The sequence below is a fragment of the Meriones unguiculatus genome, chromosome 1, assembly GCF_030254825.1.
Source record: "Meriones unguiculatus strain TT.TT164.6M chromosome 1, Bangor_MerUng_6.1, whole genome shotgun sequence".
Classification (NCBI taxonomy): domain Eukaryota; kingdom Metazoa; phylum Chordata; class Mammalia; order Rodentia; family Muridae; genus Meriones; species Meriones unguiculatus.
The window spans coordinates 26,886,473-26,903,645 of record NC_083349.1 but is presented as its reverse complement, the minus strand read 5'-3'; the positions used below and the strand labels follow the sequence as shown (position 1 = coordinate 26,903,645).

At 40.3% G+C, this 17,173-nt stretch overlaps 1 protein-coding gene across 3 annotated transcripts in view; it reads left to right on the top strand.

The window, feature by feature from the left end:
- LOC132654762 (solute carrier family 22 member 19-like) overlaps nt 1-17,173 on the top strand; it is a 96,102-nt gene that overhangs the window by 27,558 nt on the left and 51,371 nt on the right. For all 3 annotated transcript variants that reach the window (XR_009592480.1, XM_060386018.1, XM_060386010.1), the window contains exon 2: nt 13,603-13,706. Coding sequence is in view for 2 of the 3 variants with exons in the window: in XM_060386018.1 (XP_060242001.1) it covers nt 13,603-13,706 (104 nt within the window). In the remaining variant the exon portion in view is untranslated. The remainder of the gene's footprint in view (nt 1-13,602; nt 13,707-17,173) is intronic.

The following is a 17,173-nucleotide window of genomic DNA, read 5'->3' as shown; positions in this document are numbered from 1 at the left end:
CTCACTCAGGATGATCTTGTCAATATCCCACCATTTACCTGCAAATTTCATGATTTCCTTGATTTTCATTGCTGAGTAATATTCCATTGTGTAGATGTACCACAATTTCTGTATCCATTCATCCACTGAGGAGCATCTGGGCTGTTTCCAGCTTCTGGCTATTACAAATAAGGCTGCTACAAACATTGTTGAGCAAATGATCTTATTGTGTACTTGAGCCTCTTTTGGGTATATGCCTAAGGAGTGGTATAGCTGGATCTTGAGGAAGCACTATTCCTAGTTATCTGAGGAAGCGCCAAATTGCTTTCCAGAGTGCTTGTACAAGTTTTCATTCCAACCAGTAGTAGAGGAGGGTTCCCCTTTTCCCACAATCTCTCCAGCATGTGTTGTCACTTGAGTTTTTTCCCTGACTTTAATTATAAATAAATCTCAATTACAACAGCTAAAGGTAGAAAGTACTTGTGAAATAAATTATATGGAAAAGCACAGGAACAATATGAATAGAGAAACACCTACAAATTCCTGTCTGGTGAAGAAATCGGTGACAAAACACAATGAATGCTTAAGCAATCACAGAATGAGCTATAAGACCCAAAACTTGAGAAAGAATCTGAAAAACACTTGAAAACTGATGGTGTTACTTCACCCATTCATAGCAACCTTACCAACTGTCATGTTTCAAAATATTATTTTAAAAGTGTTGTGTTTTGCTAGGTTTCTTGTTGTTTTCTACTACAAAAAATATGATAAATTCAATGCCTTAAAACAACAAAAATATATTATTGTATAGTTCTATAGATTAGATCAGAAGCAGGCTAGAATCAAGGTCCTGCCTGTGCATCTTTTTTTTTCAAGTATCAAAAAAGAAAGAATTAATAGATTTACTGTATTTTTTAATTAATTACACTTTATTCACTTTATATCCCCCCCATAAGCCCATCCCTCCTTCTCTCCCGATCCCACCCTCCCTCCTCTTTCTGCATGCATGCCCTTCCCCAAGTCCAATGATAGGGGAGGTCCTCCTCTCTTTCCTTCTGATTTTATTCTATCAGATCTCATCAGGAGTGGCTGCATTGTCTTCTTCTGTGGTCTTGTAATGCTGCTTCCTCCTCAGGGGGAGGTGATCAAAGAGCAGGCCAATCAGATTATGTCAGAGGCAGTCCCTCTTCCCATTACTGTGGAACCCACTTGGACACTAAAATGCTATGGGCTACATGTGTGCAGGGGTTCTAGGTTAGCTCCATGCATGGTACGTGCTTGGAGTAGGAGTCTCTGGGAAGACCACTGTTGCTCTCCTTGTGGAGTTCCTGTCCCCTCCAGACCTTACTATTTCCCACTTCTTATGTAAGATTCCATGCACACTGCCCAACAGTTGGCCATAAGTCTCAGCATCTGCTTTGATAGTCTGCAGGGCAGAGCCTTTCAGAGGCCCTCCGTGGTGGGTTTCTAGCTTGTTTCCAGTTTTCTTCTTCTTCTGATGTCCTTCCTTTTTGTCTTTCGTGATGAGGATTGAGCATTTTAGTCAGGGTCCTCTCTCTTGATTAGCTTCTTTAGTTGTACAGATTTTAGTAGGTTTACCCAATATTACACGTGTGTGTGTGTGTATTTCTGCTTCTGGGATAGCTCACTCAGGATGATCCTTTCTAGGTCCCACCATTTACCTTCAAATTTCATGGTTTCCTTATTTTTAATTGCTTAGTAATATTCCATTGTGTAGATGTACCACAATTTTTGCATCCATTCTTCAATTGAGGGGCATCTGGGCTGTTTCCAGCTTCTGGCTATTACAAATAAAGCTGCTACAAACATGGTTGAGCAAATGTCCTTATTGTGGACTTGAGCTTCTTTTGGATATATGCCTAGGAGTGGTATGGCTGGATCTTCAGGAAGCACTATTCCTAGTTGACTGAGAAAACGACAGATTGATTTCCAGAGTGGTTGTACAAGTTTACATTCCAACCAGCAGTGGAGAAGGGTTCCCCTTTCTCCACAGCCTCTCCAACATGTGTTGTCACTCGAGTTTTTCGTCTTGGCCAGTCTGAGGGTGTAAGGTGAAATCTCATGTTCGTTTCAATTTGCATTTCCCTGATGGCTAATGATGTTGAGCATTTCTTCAAGTGTTTTCTCTGCCATTCTATATTCCTCTGAAGAGAATTCTCTGTTTAGCTCTGTTTTACATTTTTTAAGTGGATTACTTGGTTTGCTGCTTTTCAGCTTCTTTAGTTCTTTATATACATGGGATATCAGCCCTCTGTTAGAAAAAGGGGTGGTTAAGATTCTTTCCCAATCTGTAGCCAGTCGTTTTGTTTTGATGACAGTGTCCTTTGCTTTACAGAAGCTTTTCAGTTTCATGAGGTCCCATTCATTGATTGTTGCTCTTAGAGCCTGTGGTGTTGGTGTTCTGTTCAGGAACTTGTCTCCTGTACCAATGAGTTCTAGGGTCTTCCCCACTTTTTCTTCTTCTTTTTTCAAATTTTTTATTAATTACACTTTATTAATTTTGTGTTCCCCCATAAGACCCTCCCTCCTCCCCTCCTGTGCCAATGAGTTCTAGGCTGTTCCCCACTTTTTCTTCTAACCAATTTAATGTGTCTGGTTTTATGTTGAGGTCTTTGATCCACTTGGACGTTAGTTTTGTGCAGGGTGATAAGTATGGTTCTATTTGCATTTTTCTACATGGAGACATCCAATTAGTCCAGCACCATTTGTTGAAGATGGTATCTTTTTTCCATTGTCAAAGATCAGCTGTCCATAGTGTGTGGGTTTATTTCTGGGTCCTCTGTTCGGTTCCATTGATCCACCATTCTGTTTCTATGCCAGGACCATGCAGTTTTTAATACTGTTGCTCTATAGTACAGCTTAATACCAGGGATGGAGATACCTCCAGAAGATCTTTTATTGTAGAGGATTGTTTTAGCAATTCTGGGTATCTTGTTATTCCATATGAAGTTGAGAATTTTTCTTTCCAGGTCTGTCAAGAATTATGTTGGTAATTTGATGGGAATTGCATTGAATATGTAGACTGCTTTTTTGGTAAGATGGACATTTTTCCTATATTAATCCTGCCAAGCTATGAGCATGGGAGATCTTTCCATCTTCTCATATCTTCTTCTAATTCTTTCTTCAGAGAATGGAAATTTTTTTCACACAAGTCTTTGACTTCCTTGGTTAGGGTTACACCAAGGTACTTTATGTCATTTGTGGCTATTGTGAAGGGTGTTGTTTCCCTAATTTCTTTCTCAGCCCTTTTGTCTTTTGTATACAGGAGAGCTACTAATTTTTTTGGAGTTATTTTTGTATCCAGCCACTTTGCTGAAGGTGTTTATCATCTGTAGGAGTTCCCTGGTAGAATTTTTGGGGTCACTCATGTATACTATCATATCTTCTGCAAATAGTGATAATTTGATTTCTTCCTTTCCAATCTGTATCCCCTTGATCTCCTTCAACTGTCTTACTGCTCCAGAACTATGTTGAAGAGATATGGGGAGAATGGGCAGCCTTGCTTTGTCCCTGATTTCAGTGGGATTTAAGTTTCTCCCCATTAAGCATGATGTTGGCTATAGGCTTGCTTTAGTAAGGATATTGCCTTTACTATGTTTAGATATGTGCCTTGTATCCCTGATCTCTCCAAGACTTTAAAAATGAATGGATGTTGGATTTTGTCAAATTATTTTTTCAGCATCTAGGGAAATTATCATGTGGTTTTTTTTCTTTCAGTTTGTGAATATGGTAGATCACATTGATGGATTTCCATATATTGAACGACCCCTGCATGCATGGGATGAAGCCTACTTGGTCATAGTGGATGATATCTTTGATGTGATCTTTTATTCGGTTTGCAAGTATTTTATTGAGTATTTTTGCATCAATATTCATAAGGGATATTGGCCAGAAATTCTTTTTTTGTTGGGTCTTTGTGAGGTTTAGGTAGCAAGGTGACTGTGGCTTCATAGAATGAGTTTGGTAGTGTTCCTTCTATTTCTATTTTGTGGAATAGTTTGAAGAGAAGTGGAGTTAACTCTTCTTTGAAGGTCTAGTAGAATTCTGTGCTGAAACCATCTGGTCCTGGGCTTATTTTGGATGGGAGACTTTCGAAGACTGCTTCTATTTCCTTGGGAGATATAGAACTATTTAATTGATTTACCTGGTCTTGATTCAGTTTTGGTAAGTGGAATTGATCAAGAAAATTGTCCATTTCATTTAGATTTTCAAATTTTGTGGCATATAGATTTTTGAAGTAAGTCTTAATGATTGTTTGGATTTCCTCAGTGTCTGTAGTTATGTCTCCGTTTTCATTTCTGATTTTGTTGATTTGGATGGTGTCTCTTGGCCTTCTAGTTAGATTGGCTAAGGGTTTGTCTATCTTGTTGATTTTCTCAAAGAACCACCTCTTGGTTTCATTGATTCTTTGAATTGTTTTCTTTGTTTTCAATTGATTGATTTCAGCCCTGAGTTTGATTGTTTCCAGCCATCTACTCCTTTTTGGTGTGTCTGCTTCTTCTTTTTCTAGGGTTTTCAGGTGAGCCATTAAGTTGCTCGAATGAGCTGTCTCGAATTTCTTCTTGAAGGCACTTAGTGCTATGAACTTTTCTCTTAGCACTGCATTCATTGTGTCCCACAAGTTTGGGTATGTTGTGTCTTCATTTTCATTGAATTCTAGGAAGACTTTAATTTCTTTCTTTCTTTCTTCCCTGGCCCAGCTGTCATTTAGTAGCAAGTTGTTCAATTTCCATGTGTGTGTATGCTTTTTGATATTTCGGTTGTTGTTGAGGTACAGCTTTAGTGCATGGTGATCAGATAGGATACAGGGATTATTTCAATCTTCTTGTATCTGTTGAGGCTTACTTTTTGATCCACTATATGGTCTATTTTGGAGAAGGTTCCATGCGGTGCTGAGAAGAAGGTAAATTCTTTTGTGTTTGGTTGTAAGGTTCTGTAGATGTGTGTTAGGCCCATTTAATCCATGACCTCTATTAGAGACATTGTTTCTTTGTTTAATTTCTGTTTTGTTGAGCTATGTTTTGTTGAGAGTGGGGTGTAGAAGTCTCCTTCTATTAATGTGTGGGGATGTATGTGTGGTTTAAGTTTTATTAATGTTTCTTTTACACATGTCGGTGCCCTTGTATGTGGGCCATTTATGTTCAGGATTGTGATGTCTTCCTGGTGGAATTTTTACTTGATGAGTATGAAGTGTCCTTCTCCATCTCTTTTTATTAATTTTGGTTGAAACTCTATTTTATCAGATATTAGAATGGCTACTCCTGCTTTGCTTCGTGGGTCCATTTGCTTGGAAATCTGTCTTCCAACCCTTTACCCTCAGGTATTGTCTATCTTTGTGACTCGGGTGTGTTTCTTGTATTCAACAGATTGTTGGGTCTTGTTTATGACTCCATTCTGTTAGTCTGTGTCTTTTTATTGGGGAATTGAGTCCATTGATGTTGAGAGAGATTAATGACCAGTGGCTATTAGATCCATTGATATTGATGTTGGCTGAGGTCATAAAGTTGTATGCTTGAGTGCTTATTGTTTTACTGTAGTGAGGTTAATTATTTCCTGTGTTTCCTTGAAAATAGCTAGTTTTCCTGGGTTGTATTTTGCCTTCTAGTGTCTTCTGTAATGCTGGATTTGTTTGTAGGTATTGTTGAAATTTGTTTTTTCATTGAATACATTGTTTTCTCCATCTATGAGGATTGAGAGTTTTGCTGGGTATCGTAACCTAGGCTGACATTAGTGTTCTCTTAGGGTCTGCATGATATCTGTCCAGGCCCTTCTGGCTTTCATAGGCCCTATTGAACAGTCATTTGTGATTTTAATGAGTTTGCCATTATATGTTACTTGGCCTTTTTCCCTTGCAGCTTTTGGTATTTTTTCTTTGTTCTGTATACTTACTGTTTTGATTATTATGTGATGGGAGAATTTTCTTTTCTGCTCTAATTTATTGGTTATTCTGTAGGCCTCTTTTATTCTTATTGGCTTCTCCTTTAAGTTGGGGAAATTTTCTTCAATGATTTTGTTAAAAATATTTTCTGGGCCTTGGAGGAGGGAATCTTCTTTTTCCTCTATTCCTATTATTCTTAGGGTTTGTCTTTTTATGTTGCCTTGGTTTTCTTGGACGGTCTGTGTCAGGAATTTTTTAGATTTAACATTTTCTTTGACAGATACATCGATTTCTTCCATTGTACCTTCCACACCTGAGATTCTTTCTTTGATCTCTTTTAGTTTATTGGTTATGCTTACCTCTGTAGTTCCTCTATTGAAAATTCTGTTTTGCTCTGTACCCCATTTTTTAATTGGATTACTTGAATTGTTGCTCCTTAACTTCTTGAGTTCTTTATATATACTGGTTAGTAATCCTCTGTTAGTTATTGGGTTGATGAAGTTCCTTTCTTAATCTATAGGCAGTTGTTCTGTTCTGACAACAGTGTCCTTTGCTTTACAGAAGCTTTTCAGTTTCATGAGGTCCCATTTATCAATTGTTGCTTTTAGAGCCTGTGCTGTTGGTATTCTGTTCAGGAAGCTGTCTCCTGTGCCAATGAGTTCAAGGCTCTTGCCAGTTTTTCTTCTAAGTGGATTAGTGTGTCTTGTTTTTTATTAAGGTCTTTGATCCACTTGGACTTTAGTTTTGTGCTTGGTGATAAGTATGGATCTATTTGCATTTTTCTACATGTAGATATCCAGTTAGACCAGCACCATTTGTTGAAGATGCTGTCTTTTTTCCATTGAATGGTTTTAGCAACTTGTCAAAAATGAGGTGTCCATAAGTGTGGAGATTGATGTCAGGGTCTTGTATTCGATTCCATTAATCCACCAGTCTTTTTCTATGCCAGGACCATGCAGTTTTTAATACTGTTGCTCTATAGTACAGCTTAATATCAGGGATGGAGATACCTCCAGAAGATCTTTTACAGTAGAGGATTGTTTTAGCAATTCTGGGTTTCTTCTTGTTCCATATGAAGGTGAGAATTATTCTTTCATGGTTTGTAAAATTTGTGTTGGTAATTTGATTGGAATTGCATTGAATCTGTAGATTTCCTTTGGTAAGATGACCATTTTTACTACGTTAATCCTGCCAAGCCATGAGCATCGGATATCTTTCCATCTTCTGATATCTTCTTTAATTCTTTCTTCAGAGAATGGAAATTTTTTTTCATACAAGTCTTTGACTTGCTTGGTTAGGGTCACACCAGGTACTTTATGTCATTTATGGTTATTGTGAATGGTGTTGTTACTCTAATTTCTTTCTCTGCCATTTTGTCTTTTGTATACAAGAGAGCTACTGATTTTTTTGAGTTTTGTATCCAGCCACTTTGCTGAAGGTGTTTATCAGCTGTAGGAGTTTCCTAGTAGAATTTTTGGGGTCACTCAGGTATACTAGCATATCATCTGCAAATAGTGATACTCTGCTGGGGTGCCCGTGGAACCCGCCCGAGTCTTTTCCAGGGGATGTCTGGGTGACCTAAGGCTGGTCCCAATCGTTTCCTGTACCCGGGGGTTATCCCTCGACTGAAAATTCCAGTCTCTGATAGTGTGGTGCCCACGGTTCAGTCTGGGACCATGACCAGAGACACTGGCTTGTGGCTCTGGGCTGGGGCTGGGGCTGGTGGCCGGCAGCCAAGCACCTGGCGGAACTGGGATCTCTTCTGCAGTTTAGCCTGGTGAGTTAAAAGCTGATTGAATCCCCCACCGTGGGGTATCCTCTCACCTGGGAAACACAATGACTGTGTTTTATGGCTGAGAGTTCTGATTGCTGGTCACTGTGCTGATCCTGCTGTGCTGCTGCTCAGAATGAGAGTCCTCCCAGCGCCGCCATCTTGCCGCCCCCCCGACTTAATAGTTTTTTAATAAATGCCTAGGCCATAAGCTTTGGCTGGTTCTGCTACTAGCTCATAACTTATTTACCTGTTTATTCTATTCTGTATGTGCTACATGGCTGGTTACCTGTCCTCAATTTTATATTACTTACTTTTTTACAGTCTAGGACAAATCTCTTTCTTTTGACTCTCTCCCATAGTTCATCTCTCTCTGCTCGAATTCCTACCTCTTATGTCCTGCCTCATCTAAGAGGCCATCAGCTTTTTATTGATAGGTGATGCTTTCATGCAGTATGCAAGAGATTCTATTCTCTCTGCCCCCATAGAATGGTAGCCATAACATAATGAAAAATGTGTTTAGCCCACTTCAGAAGTTCCCAGAGTCTACCACAGTCTCAACAACGTTTAAAAGTCCAAACTTCAAAGTCTCTTCTGATACTCATTCACTCTCTTAACTGTAATTTCCTGTAAAATTAAAAAAAAAGATCACAAACTTACAACATATAATAGCTCTAGACATACATTACTATTCCAAAATGAGGGAAGGGAACACGGTGACAAAATAATGGACAAAAAAAAGACAAAAAAAAACAAAACAAAACAACAAACCATCTAGACAAACTCCAAACTCTGCATCTCAATGTCTGGTGCCAAAATGCTCTTTAGATCTCCTTTCAGCTTTGATGACTGCAACATGCTTTTCTCTCAGGCTGGTTTCAGTCTTTGTTAGCAGCTTTCCTTGGCAGGTATCCAATAGCTCTGACATTTCTAACCCTGTGGGGTTTCCAAGGCAATCTAGGCTTCACCTTCATAGCTTTACACAATGGCCTGTCTGGGCCTCCATATGAGGACACACCTGACACACATCTACCCTCAGTAACTTTCCTTAGTTGAGGATGGAAATTCCATACCCTCTTTCTTCTACCCTTGACTCTTAATCCAGAACGAAGTGGCTGAAACTGCTAAGTTTTGTTGGTGCTGGGGCTGATATAGGCATCTTCATCAAATCACAACTTCACCAGCTTTCTGTATTCCATGATTTTCTTCACTGTCTAAGCTTGGCTGTCCTGGAACTTTCTCTGTAGATCAGGCTAACCTTGAATTCAGAGATCAACATGCCTCTGTATCCTGGATGCTGAGATTAAAGGAGTATACCATCACATCTGGACCTATACTGTTCTTTAATTCGTTTTCACAAAAGGTAAACTTAGCTAAATGGGATCTTATGCTCAGGTCACTGCTCCCGTTATTCCATTTAATATCTTTAACCTATTAATCTCCTTAAGCACAGGATTTAGCTCCAATTCACTTCTTGGTGCCCCTTTACTCTGTGAGGCATACATCTTGTATTTTTTTCCTTGCTGAGTTTGCTTCTTTTCATAAAAAATAAAAAATAAGAAAACTTTTCGTAAGACTGAAGAGTAGTAATCACAAACAAAGTCTATACTAGGCTTTTTGAAATTTCCTTTCCCAATGAAATTAATCTAAATTTCTTCACTTTAGCCTCAGACAGAGTCTTTGGACAGGAACAAAAAGCAGCCACATTCTTAGCCAAAATATCACAAAAATATTGTCTGGCCACATTCTAACAGTCTTCTCCTCTTAAACCTCTTGAGTTATGCTCCCACAGTTCAAATCACCCTCAGCACCACTGTCTTCCATGTTCCTACTTGAATGTCCCAGTAAGCCCTGCTTAAAGCATTCCACTGCTTTCTTAATCCACAGTACCAATATTCACATTCCTCCTAACAGAAGCATAGTCAGGCCTATTACAGCAATAGCTCAGCCCCCAGTACTTCTGTCTTCATGATGCTTTTGTTGCTGTGAAGAAACATCATTACCATGGCAACTTTTTTTTTAATTTTTCATCAATTACACTTTATTCATTTTGCATCCCCCTATAAGCCCCTCCATCCTCCCCTCCCAATCCCACCCTCCCTCCTCCCTCTGCATGCATGCCACTCCCCAAGTCCACTGATAGGGGAGGTTCTCCTCTCCTTTCTGATCTTAGTCTATCAGTTCACATCAAAAGTGGCTGCATTGTCCTCTACTATGGCCTGGTAAGGGTGCTCCCCCCCACAGGGAGGTGATCAAAGAGCAGGCCAATCAGATTATGTCAGAGGCAGTCCCTCTTCACATTACTATGTAACCCAATTGGACTCTGAACTGCCCTGGGCTACATCTGTGCAGGGGTTCTGGGTTATCTCTATGAATAGTCCTTGGTTGGAGTATGAGTCTCTGGGAAGTTCCCTGTGTTCAAATTTTCTGGTTCTGTTGCTCTCCTTGTGGAGACCCTGTCTTCTTCAGCTCCTACTATTTCCCAGTTCTTACATAAAATTCCCTTCACTCTGCCCATCAGTTGCCCATCAGGCTCAGCATCTGCATTGATAGTCTGTAGGGCAGAGGCTTTCAGAGGCCCTCTGTGGGAGGTTCCTAGGTTGTTTCCTGTTTTCTTCTTCTTTTGATGTCCATCTTCTTTGCCTTTCCAGATGGGGATTGGACATTTTAGTTAGGGTCCTCTCTCTTGCTTAGTTTCTTTAGATGCACAGGTTTTAGTGGGATTGTCCTATGTTGTATGTCTATATGAGTGAGTATATGCCATGTGTGTCTTTTTGCTTCTGGGACAACTCACTCAGGATGATCCTTTCCAGATCCCACCATTTACCTGCAAATTTCATGATTTCCTTATTTTTCAATGCTGAGTAATATTCCATTGTGTAGATGTACCACAATTTCTGCATCCATTCTTCAGTTGAGGGGCATCTGGGTTGTTTCCAGCTTCTGGCTATTACAAATAAAGCTGCTACAAACATGGTTGAGCAAATGTCCTTTTTGTGTACTTGAGCCTCTTTTGGATATATGCCCAGGAGTGGTATGGCTGGATCTTGAGGAAGCACTATTCCTAGTTGTCTGAGAAAGCGCCAGATTGATTTCCAGAGTGGTTGTACAAGTTTACATCCCCACCAGTAGTGGAGAAGGGTTCCTCTTTCTCCCCAACCTCTCCAGCATGTGTTGTCACTTGAGTTTTTGATCTTGGCCATTCTCATGGGTGTAAGGTGAAATCTCAGGGTTGTTTTGATTTGCATTTCCCTAATGGCTAGTGAGGTTGAGCATTTCTTTAAGTGCTTCTCTGCCGTTCGGTATTCCTCTACAGAGAATTCTCTGTTTAGCTCTGTTCCCCATTTTTTAAGTGGATTACTTGGTTTGCTGCTTTTCAGCTTCTTTAGTTCTTTATATATACTGGATATGAGTCCTCTGTCAGATAAAGGGTTGGTGAAGATTCTTTCCCAATCTGTAGGCAGTCGCTTTGTTTTGATGACGGTGTCCTTTGCTTTGCAGAAGCTCTTCAGTTTCATGAGGTCCCATTTATTGACTGTTGCTCTTAGAGCCTGTGCTGTTGGTGTTCTGTTCAGGAAGTTTTCCCCTGTACCAATGAGTTCTAGGGTATTTCCCACTTTTTTTTTCAAGCCGATTTAATGTGTCTGGTTTTATGTTGAGGTCTTTGATCCACTTGGACTTCAGTTTTGTGCAGGGTGATAAGTATGGTTCTATTTTCATTTTTCTACATGTAGACATCCAGTTGGACCAGCACCATTTGTTGAAGATGCTATCTTTTTTCCATTGAATGGTTTTGGCGTCTTTGTCAAAGATCAGGTGTCCATAATTGTGTGGGTTTATTTCTGGGTCCTCTGTTCGGTTCCATTGATCCACCATTCTGTTTCTATGCCAGTACCATGCAGTTTTTAAAACTGTTGCTCTATAGTACAACTTAAGATCAGGGATGGAGATACCTCCAGAAGATCTTTTATTGTAGAGGATTGTTTTAACAATTCTGGGTTTCTTGTTATTCCATATGAAGTTGAGAATTTTTCTTTCCAGGTCTGTAAAGAATTGTGTTGGTAATTTGATGGGCATTGCATTGAATCTGTAGATTGCTTTTGGGAAGATGGCCATTTTTACTATGTTAATTTTGCCAAGCCATGAGCATGGGAGATCTTTCCATCTTCTCATATCTTCTTCTAATTCTTTCTTCAGAGATTTGAAATTTTTTTCATACAAGTCTTTGATTTCCTTGGTTAGTGTTACTCCGAGGTACCTTATGTCATTTGTGGCTATTGTGAAGGGTGTTGTTTCCCTAATTTCTTTTGTAATTTGTATACAGGAGGGCTACTGATTTTTTTGAGTTAATTTTGTATCCGGGCACTTTGCTGAAGGTGTTTATCAGCTGTAGGAGTTCCCTGGTAGAGTTTTTGGGGTCACTCACATATACTATCATATCATCTGCAAATAGTGATAATTTGACTTCTTCCTTTCCAATTTGTATCCCCTTGATCTCCTTCAACTGTCTTATTGCTTTAGCAAGGACTTCCAGCCATGGCAACTTTTATAAAGGAAAAATTTACTTGGGGTTGGCTTTCAGTTTCAGAGGTTTAGTCCATCATCATCATGGTGGGAAACATGGTGGCATGCAGGCTAGCATGGTACTGGATAAGAAGCTAAGAGTTCTACATGTTGATCTGCAGACACCAGAAGGAGACTCTGTCCCAAACTGAGCATTGTTTGAGAATAGGAGACCTCAAATCTTGCCTGTTACAGTGACACCCTTCCTCCGACAAGGCTGTATCTATTCCAACTAAATCACAATTTTAATAGTATCCCTTTCTATGTGCAAAATATTTAAACACGAGTTTATGGTGAGCATACCTACTCAAACTATCACATAAGGGAAGTTGTGTGATTATACTTTAGTTAAAAATTTTAATAAAAAAAATAGAATTTGAAAGAGGAGGAAATGTCCTTATAGATGAACTCAAAGGAAGAGTGGTAACTTGTACAAGACCAGCAAAAGATCTTAGAGGTATGGCCAGTACTAGGTTGCCTATGTTCCAGTGAACATATAGTCAACATTAACCAAACAGTAGAATATGAAAAAAAAAAGGACATGATGTTTGAAGACATATGTGTTCAGGCATCTTGGAGGAAGTTGTAGAGTTTTTGAAGGTAGAATATTATTATAGTGCAATGTGTGTGTGTTTCATATATATATATATATAATTCCTAACAATAAATAATAAGAAAATGTATTTAAAAGGAGTAAATATCATCTTTCAATTTAGTTTAAGTAAAGTGTCCATGTGTTGTGACCAGTCAACATTATTTAGCTTTGATTTAAAATTTGAAATATCTAGGTTATACATACAACAGTGATAGCTAGAAATGTAGGTTCATGACAAAATGCATTTTGCATCTGTAGCACAAGTAAGAACCAAGATTCAGTACAGAGCACAGTCAAAAAAAATAAATAAATAAAAATAAAAAAACAAACAAACTCTGAGTAGTTTATATTCTTTTATAGACCAGAATGTGAGTAATTGCTAATACACTTTACTCATGCAAGGGCTGAATGTTATCCTTAGACCTTTGCCACAAGTATAGAAGTAATTAAATAAAACAAAAACAGTGATCAAGCTCTATCTAAGAAGAGCCATTGAGGAGGCTGTACACTGATATATAGGATCCAGTAAAAAAATGTTAATGATATCAAATCATATATGACCACATATGAGAGCTTCTTGACATAGGTTAGAAATCACTTAATACAACCTACAACAGTCTAGGAGGACTCCTGGAAACCGGTTTGTTTAAGGTGACACTGAATGGTATAAGTCAAATGATGTTGAAAGAAAAGCTGGAGAGGAAGAAGAGGGTTGGTACAGTGGAAGGGGAAGATCATGTTGAAGAATTTGAACAAATTAAACTAACAGACTACCATGCTGTTTTTCTCTTCCAGTGGGACCTGGTGTGTGGATCTCAGGCATTGAGATCAGTCGCTAAATTTGTGATCTTATTTGGCGTTTGGACAGGAAGTATCCTAGGTGGCCACATATCAGACAGGTAAGTATCTGTTCTTTATACCTTTCTCTACATAACAATATGTTCATCAGCTACAAGTCATGTGTCTTTTTTTTAATTAATTTATTTATATATACACTTTACATTTTGATTGTACACCCTCCCTCCTCTCCTCCCAGTCCCACTTTACCACTACCCTCTTTGCTCTATCCTCCCTCTCCTTCTCTTCAGAAAAGGGGACCCTCCCCCACTAACATACCCAGCACATCAAGTTGGATCAGGACTGAGCTCATCCTCATCCACTGAGGCCAGGCAAGGCAGCCCCATTAGGGGGAAGTGATTGAAAAACAGGCAACAGCGTCCATGTCACAGACAGCACCCACTCAACTTAAAAGGGAACACACATGAAGATTAAGCTGCCCATCTGTTACTTATGTGTAGGAGGTTTAGGTTCAGTCCATGCCTGCTCTTTGGTGCTTCCATCTCTGTTAGTCCCCTTGGGCCTAGGTTAGTTCATTCTGTTGTTCTTCCTGTGGTGTTCTTGTTTCCTCAGGGTTCTTCTATCCTTCCCACAAGTCTTCCACAGGGAGTCCTATTTTGTTAAGCAGCAGTGTCTGTCCTTATCTCAGGAAAGCACCCTTTAGTGTACTCCAACATTTGGGCTCAAAAGCAAACAATTGTTCTTCCCCTTTAGAGAGCTTCTAAAATGCTTCCTCGGTGCTTTAGCATATACTGTATTCTCTTCTGACATTCTCCACCATTGTATTAGGACCCAGAACCCTTTGGTCTTATTTTCACTTTACTACTTTTTTTATTTCACTTTTATTAATTTCTTTTTTTTTTTTCAATGCAGTTTATTCAGGAAGCTTGAACAATCCTCGGACCCTGGGGAAAGCCAGCCCACAGCTTAAATAGCCACTGGGTAGCCAACCCAGGCGTGCCACGTGTGCAATGCAGATAGGTCCACATACATGGAAGCAAGCCAGATCCTCAGCCTTAGCCAAATGTGGAATTGTTCGTGACAGAGAGCACTCACCATCGGGAAGGTGGAAGGTGGAAACCAGCTCCATCTTTAAGGCATAGCATTCCGCAGCTCTCTACAGTTCCCCCTTTTTGTTTTAGACGCATCAGGCAAGAGTAGAGGTCTGATCTCTGATATTAGAAATAAATAGGGACTTTGTACTGATGTTCATTTAGGTGTCATCCACCCAAAGAGCATCAGACCCGTCCGATACCTTTTTCTCAGAGGCGGGACCTGGGGCATCAACCCGCATGCAATCAGACATGCTCTTCTCTGGGTCGAAAGTTGCTGACCCTGAGTGCAGTGCTTAGCCTCGCATCCTGAGCGTATCATTTTAGCTTTTTATGGTATGCAACCATGCTTGGGGAGAATGTCCTGCTTCCATGGCTGTAAAGGCCTGAATGATCATGGCTGCATCACACTGTTGTGAGACTCTAATCTTGCATATATACCACAGGCAAACCAAGGAGACCAACACCAGAAGGCCTGCTAACGCTCCCATGCCCGCCCATTCCTTCAGATGATTCATGGCTGCAGCAATCCATGTTGATAATCCTGTGGCTAGTCCTGCGTCCACTCTGGTAGAATTTACTGTGACAATGGCCACTCTCAGCTGCTCCATCGTAGTATCGAATTCTCCAGTCCAATTACCTAAAATATAGCTCGACAATTGTTTAGACAAATTTGCAGCACGGGAAAAATTCTCATGTTGTATGCTAGTGACACAAAGTCCAGCACACTTTCATTGACAGCCAGGTTGAGCGATTTGCCAGAGGGTATCAATTTGCTCCTGCAAGAGGTCAATCCTCTGATTGACCACAATCAAGCTTCCTTTTAGTTGAGCATTAATTCCTTTATGTACAACTAAGGCATGAGCTACATTGGCTAAATGATTATTCAGGGTCTGAGCAGTCTGCCCAGTATGACTAATGGCTAATGCCCTGGTGGTAGCTCCAACAGCCGCCAATGAGATGGTAGTAATAATGGTGGCTGTAGTTCCAAGATCCCTTTTCTGTCTGAAGAGAGTCATAGCATGAGGGGCATCAATGGGCACAGGCACCCAGTGAGGCATGCGAGTAACCAGGGCATACCTAAATTCACTAGCATTCCAGCATTGGACAAAAAAAGCAAGTATCATTACCACAATTACTTGGCTCTATCTGGCTAATAATGAGTAAAAATGGGGGATATAAACAAACAGGTGTGGGCTTATAGGAAATATTATGAGAAGCCTTAACCCCTCGTTGGAACATCCTGCGTCAGTTCTAGAACTAGCAGTGGTGGTGTCCGAGGTCTGAGTAGGTTCAGGAGACCATTGCCCCCAGGGGCGAGACGTGCTCCATGCCCATTGACTAACTCCATGTTTTCCTCCAATTTTGAAAGTCATTTAAGGTTCTTAAATTATTTTTTCCCTTTTTTTTTAAATTTTTCATCAATTACACTTTATTCATTCTGCATCCCCCCATAAGTCCCTCCCTCCTCCCCTCCCAATCCCACCCTCCCTCCTCCCTCTGCTTGCATGCCACTCCCCAAGTCCACTAATAGGGGAGGTTCTCCTCTCCTTTCTGATCTTAGTCTGTCAGTTCACATCAAAAGTGGCTGCATTGTCCTCTACTATGGCCTGGTAAGGCTGCACCCCCCCAGAGGGAGGTGATCAAAGAGCAGGCCAATCAGATTATGTCTGAGGCAGTCCCTCTTCACATTACTATGTAACCCAATTGGACTCTGAACTGCCCTGGGCTACTTCTGTGCAGGGGTTCTGGGTTATCTCCATGAATAGTCCTTGGTTGGAGTATGAGTCTCTGGGAAGTTCCCTGTGTTCAAATTTTCTTGTTCTGTTGCTCTCCTTGTGGAGACCCTGTCCTCTCCAGCTCTTACTATTTCCCAGTTCTTACCTAAAATTCCATTCACCTGCCCAACAGTTGCCCATCCGGCTCAGCATCTGCTTTGATAGTCTGAAGGGCAGAGGCTTTCAGAGGCCCTCTGTGGGAGGTTCCTAGGTTGTTTCCTGTTTTCTTCTTCTTCTGATGTCCATCCTCTTTGCCTTTCCAGATGGGGATTGGACATTTTAGTTAGGGTCCTCTCTCTTGCTTAGTTTCTTTAGATGCACAGGTTTTAGTGGGTTTGTCCTATGTTGTATGTCTATTTGAGTGAGTATATACCATGTGTGTCTTTTTGCTTCTGGGACAACTCACTCAGGATGATCCTTTCCAGATCCCACCATTTACCTGGAAATTTCATGATTTCCTTATTTTTCATTGCTGAGTAATATTCCATTGTGTAGATGTACCACAATTTCTGCATCCATTCTTCAGTTGAGGGGCATCTGGGTTGTTTCCAGCTTCTGGCTATTACAAATAAAGCTGCTACAAACATGGTTGAGCAAATGTCCTTTTTGTGTACTTGAGCCTCTTTTGGATATATGCCCAGGAGTGGTATGGCTGGATCTTGAGGAAGCGCTATTCCTAGTTGTCTGAGAAAGCGCCAG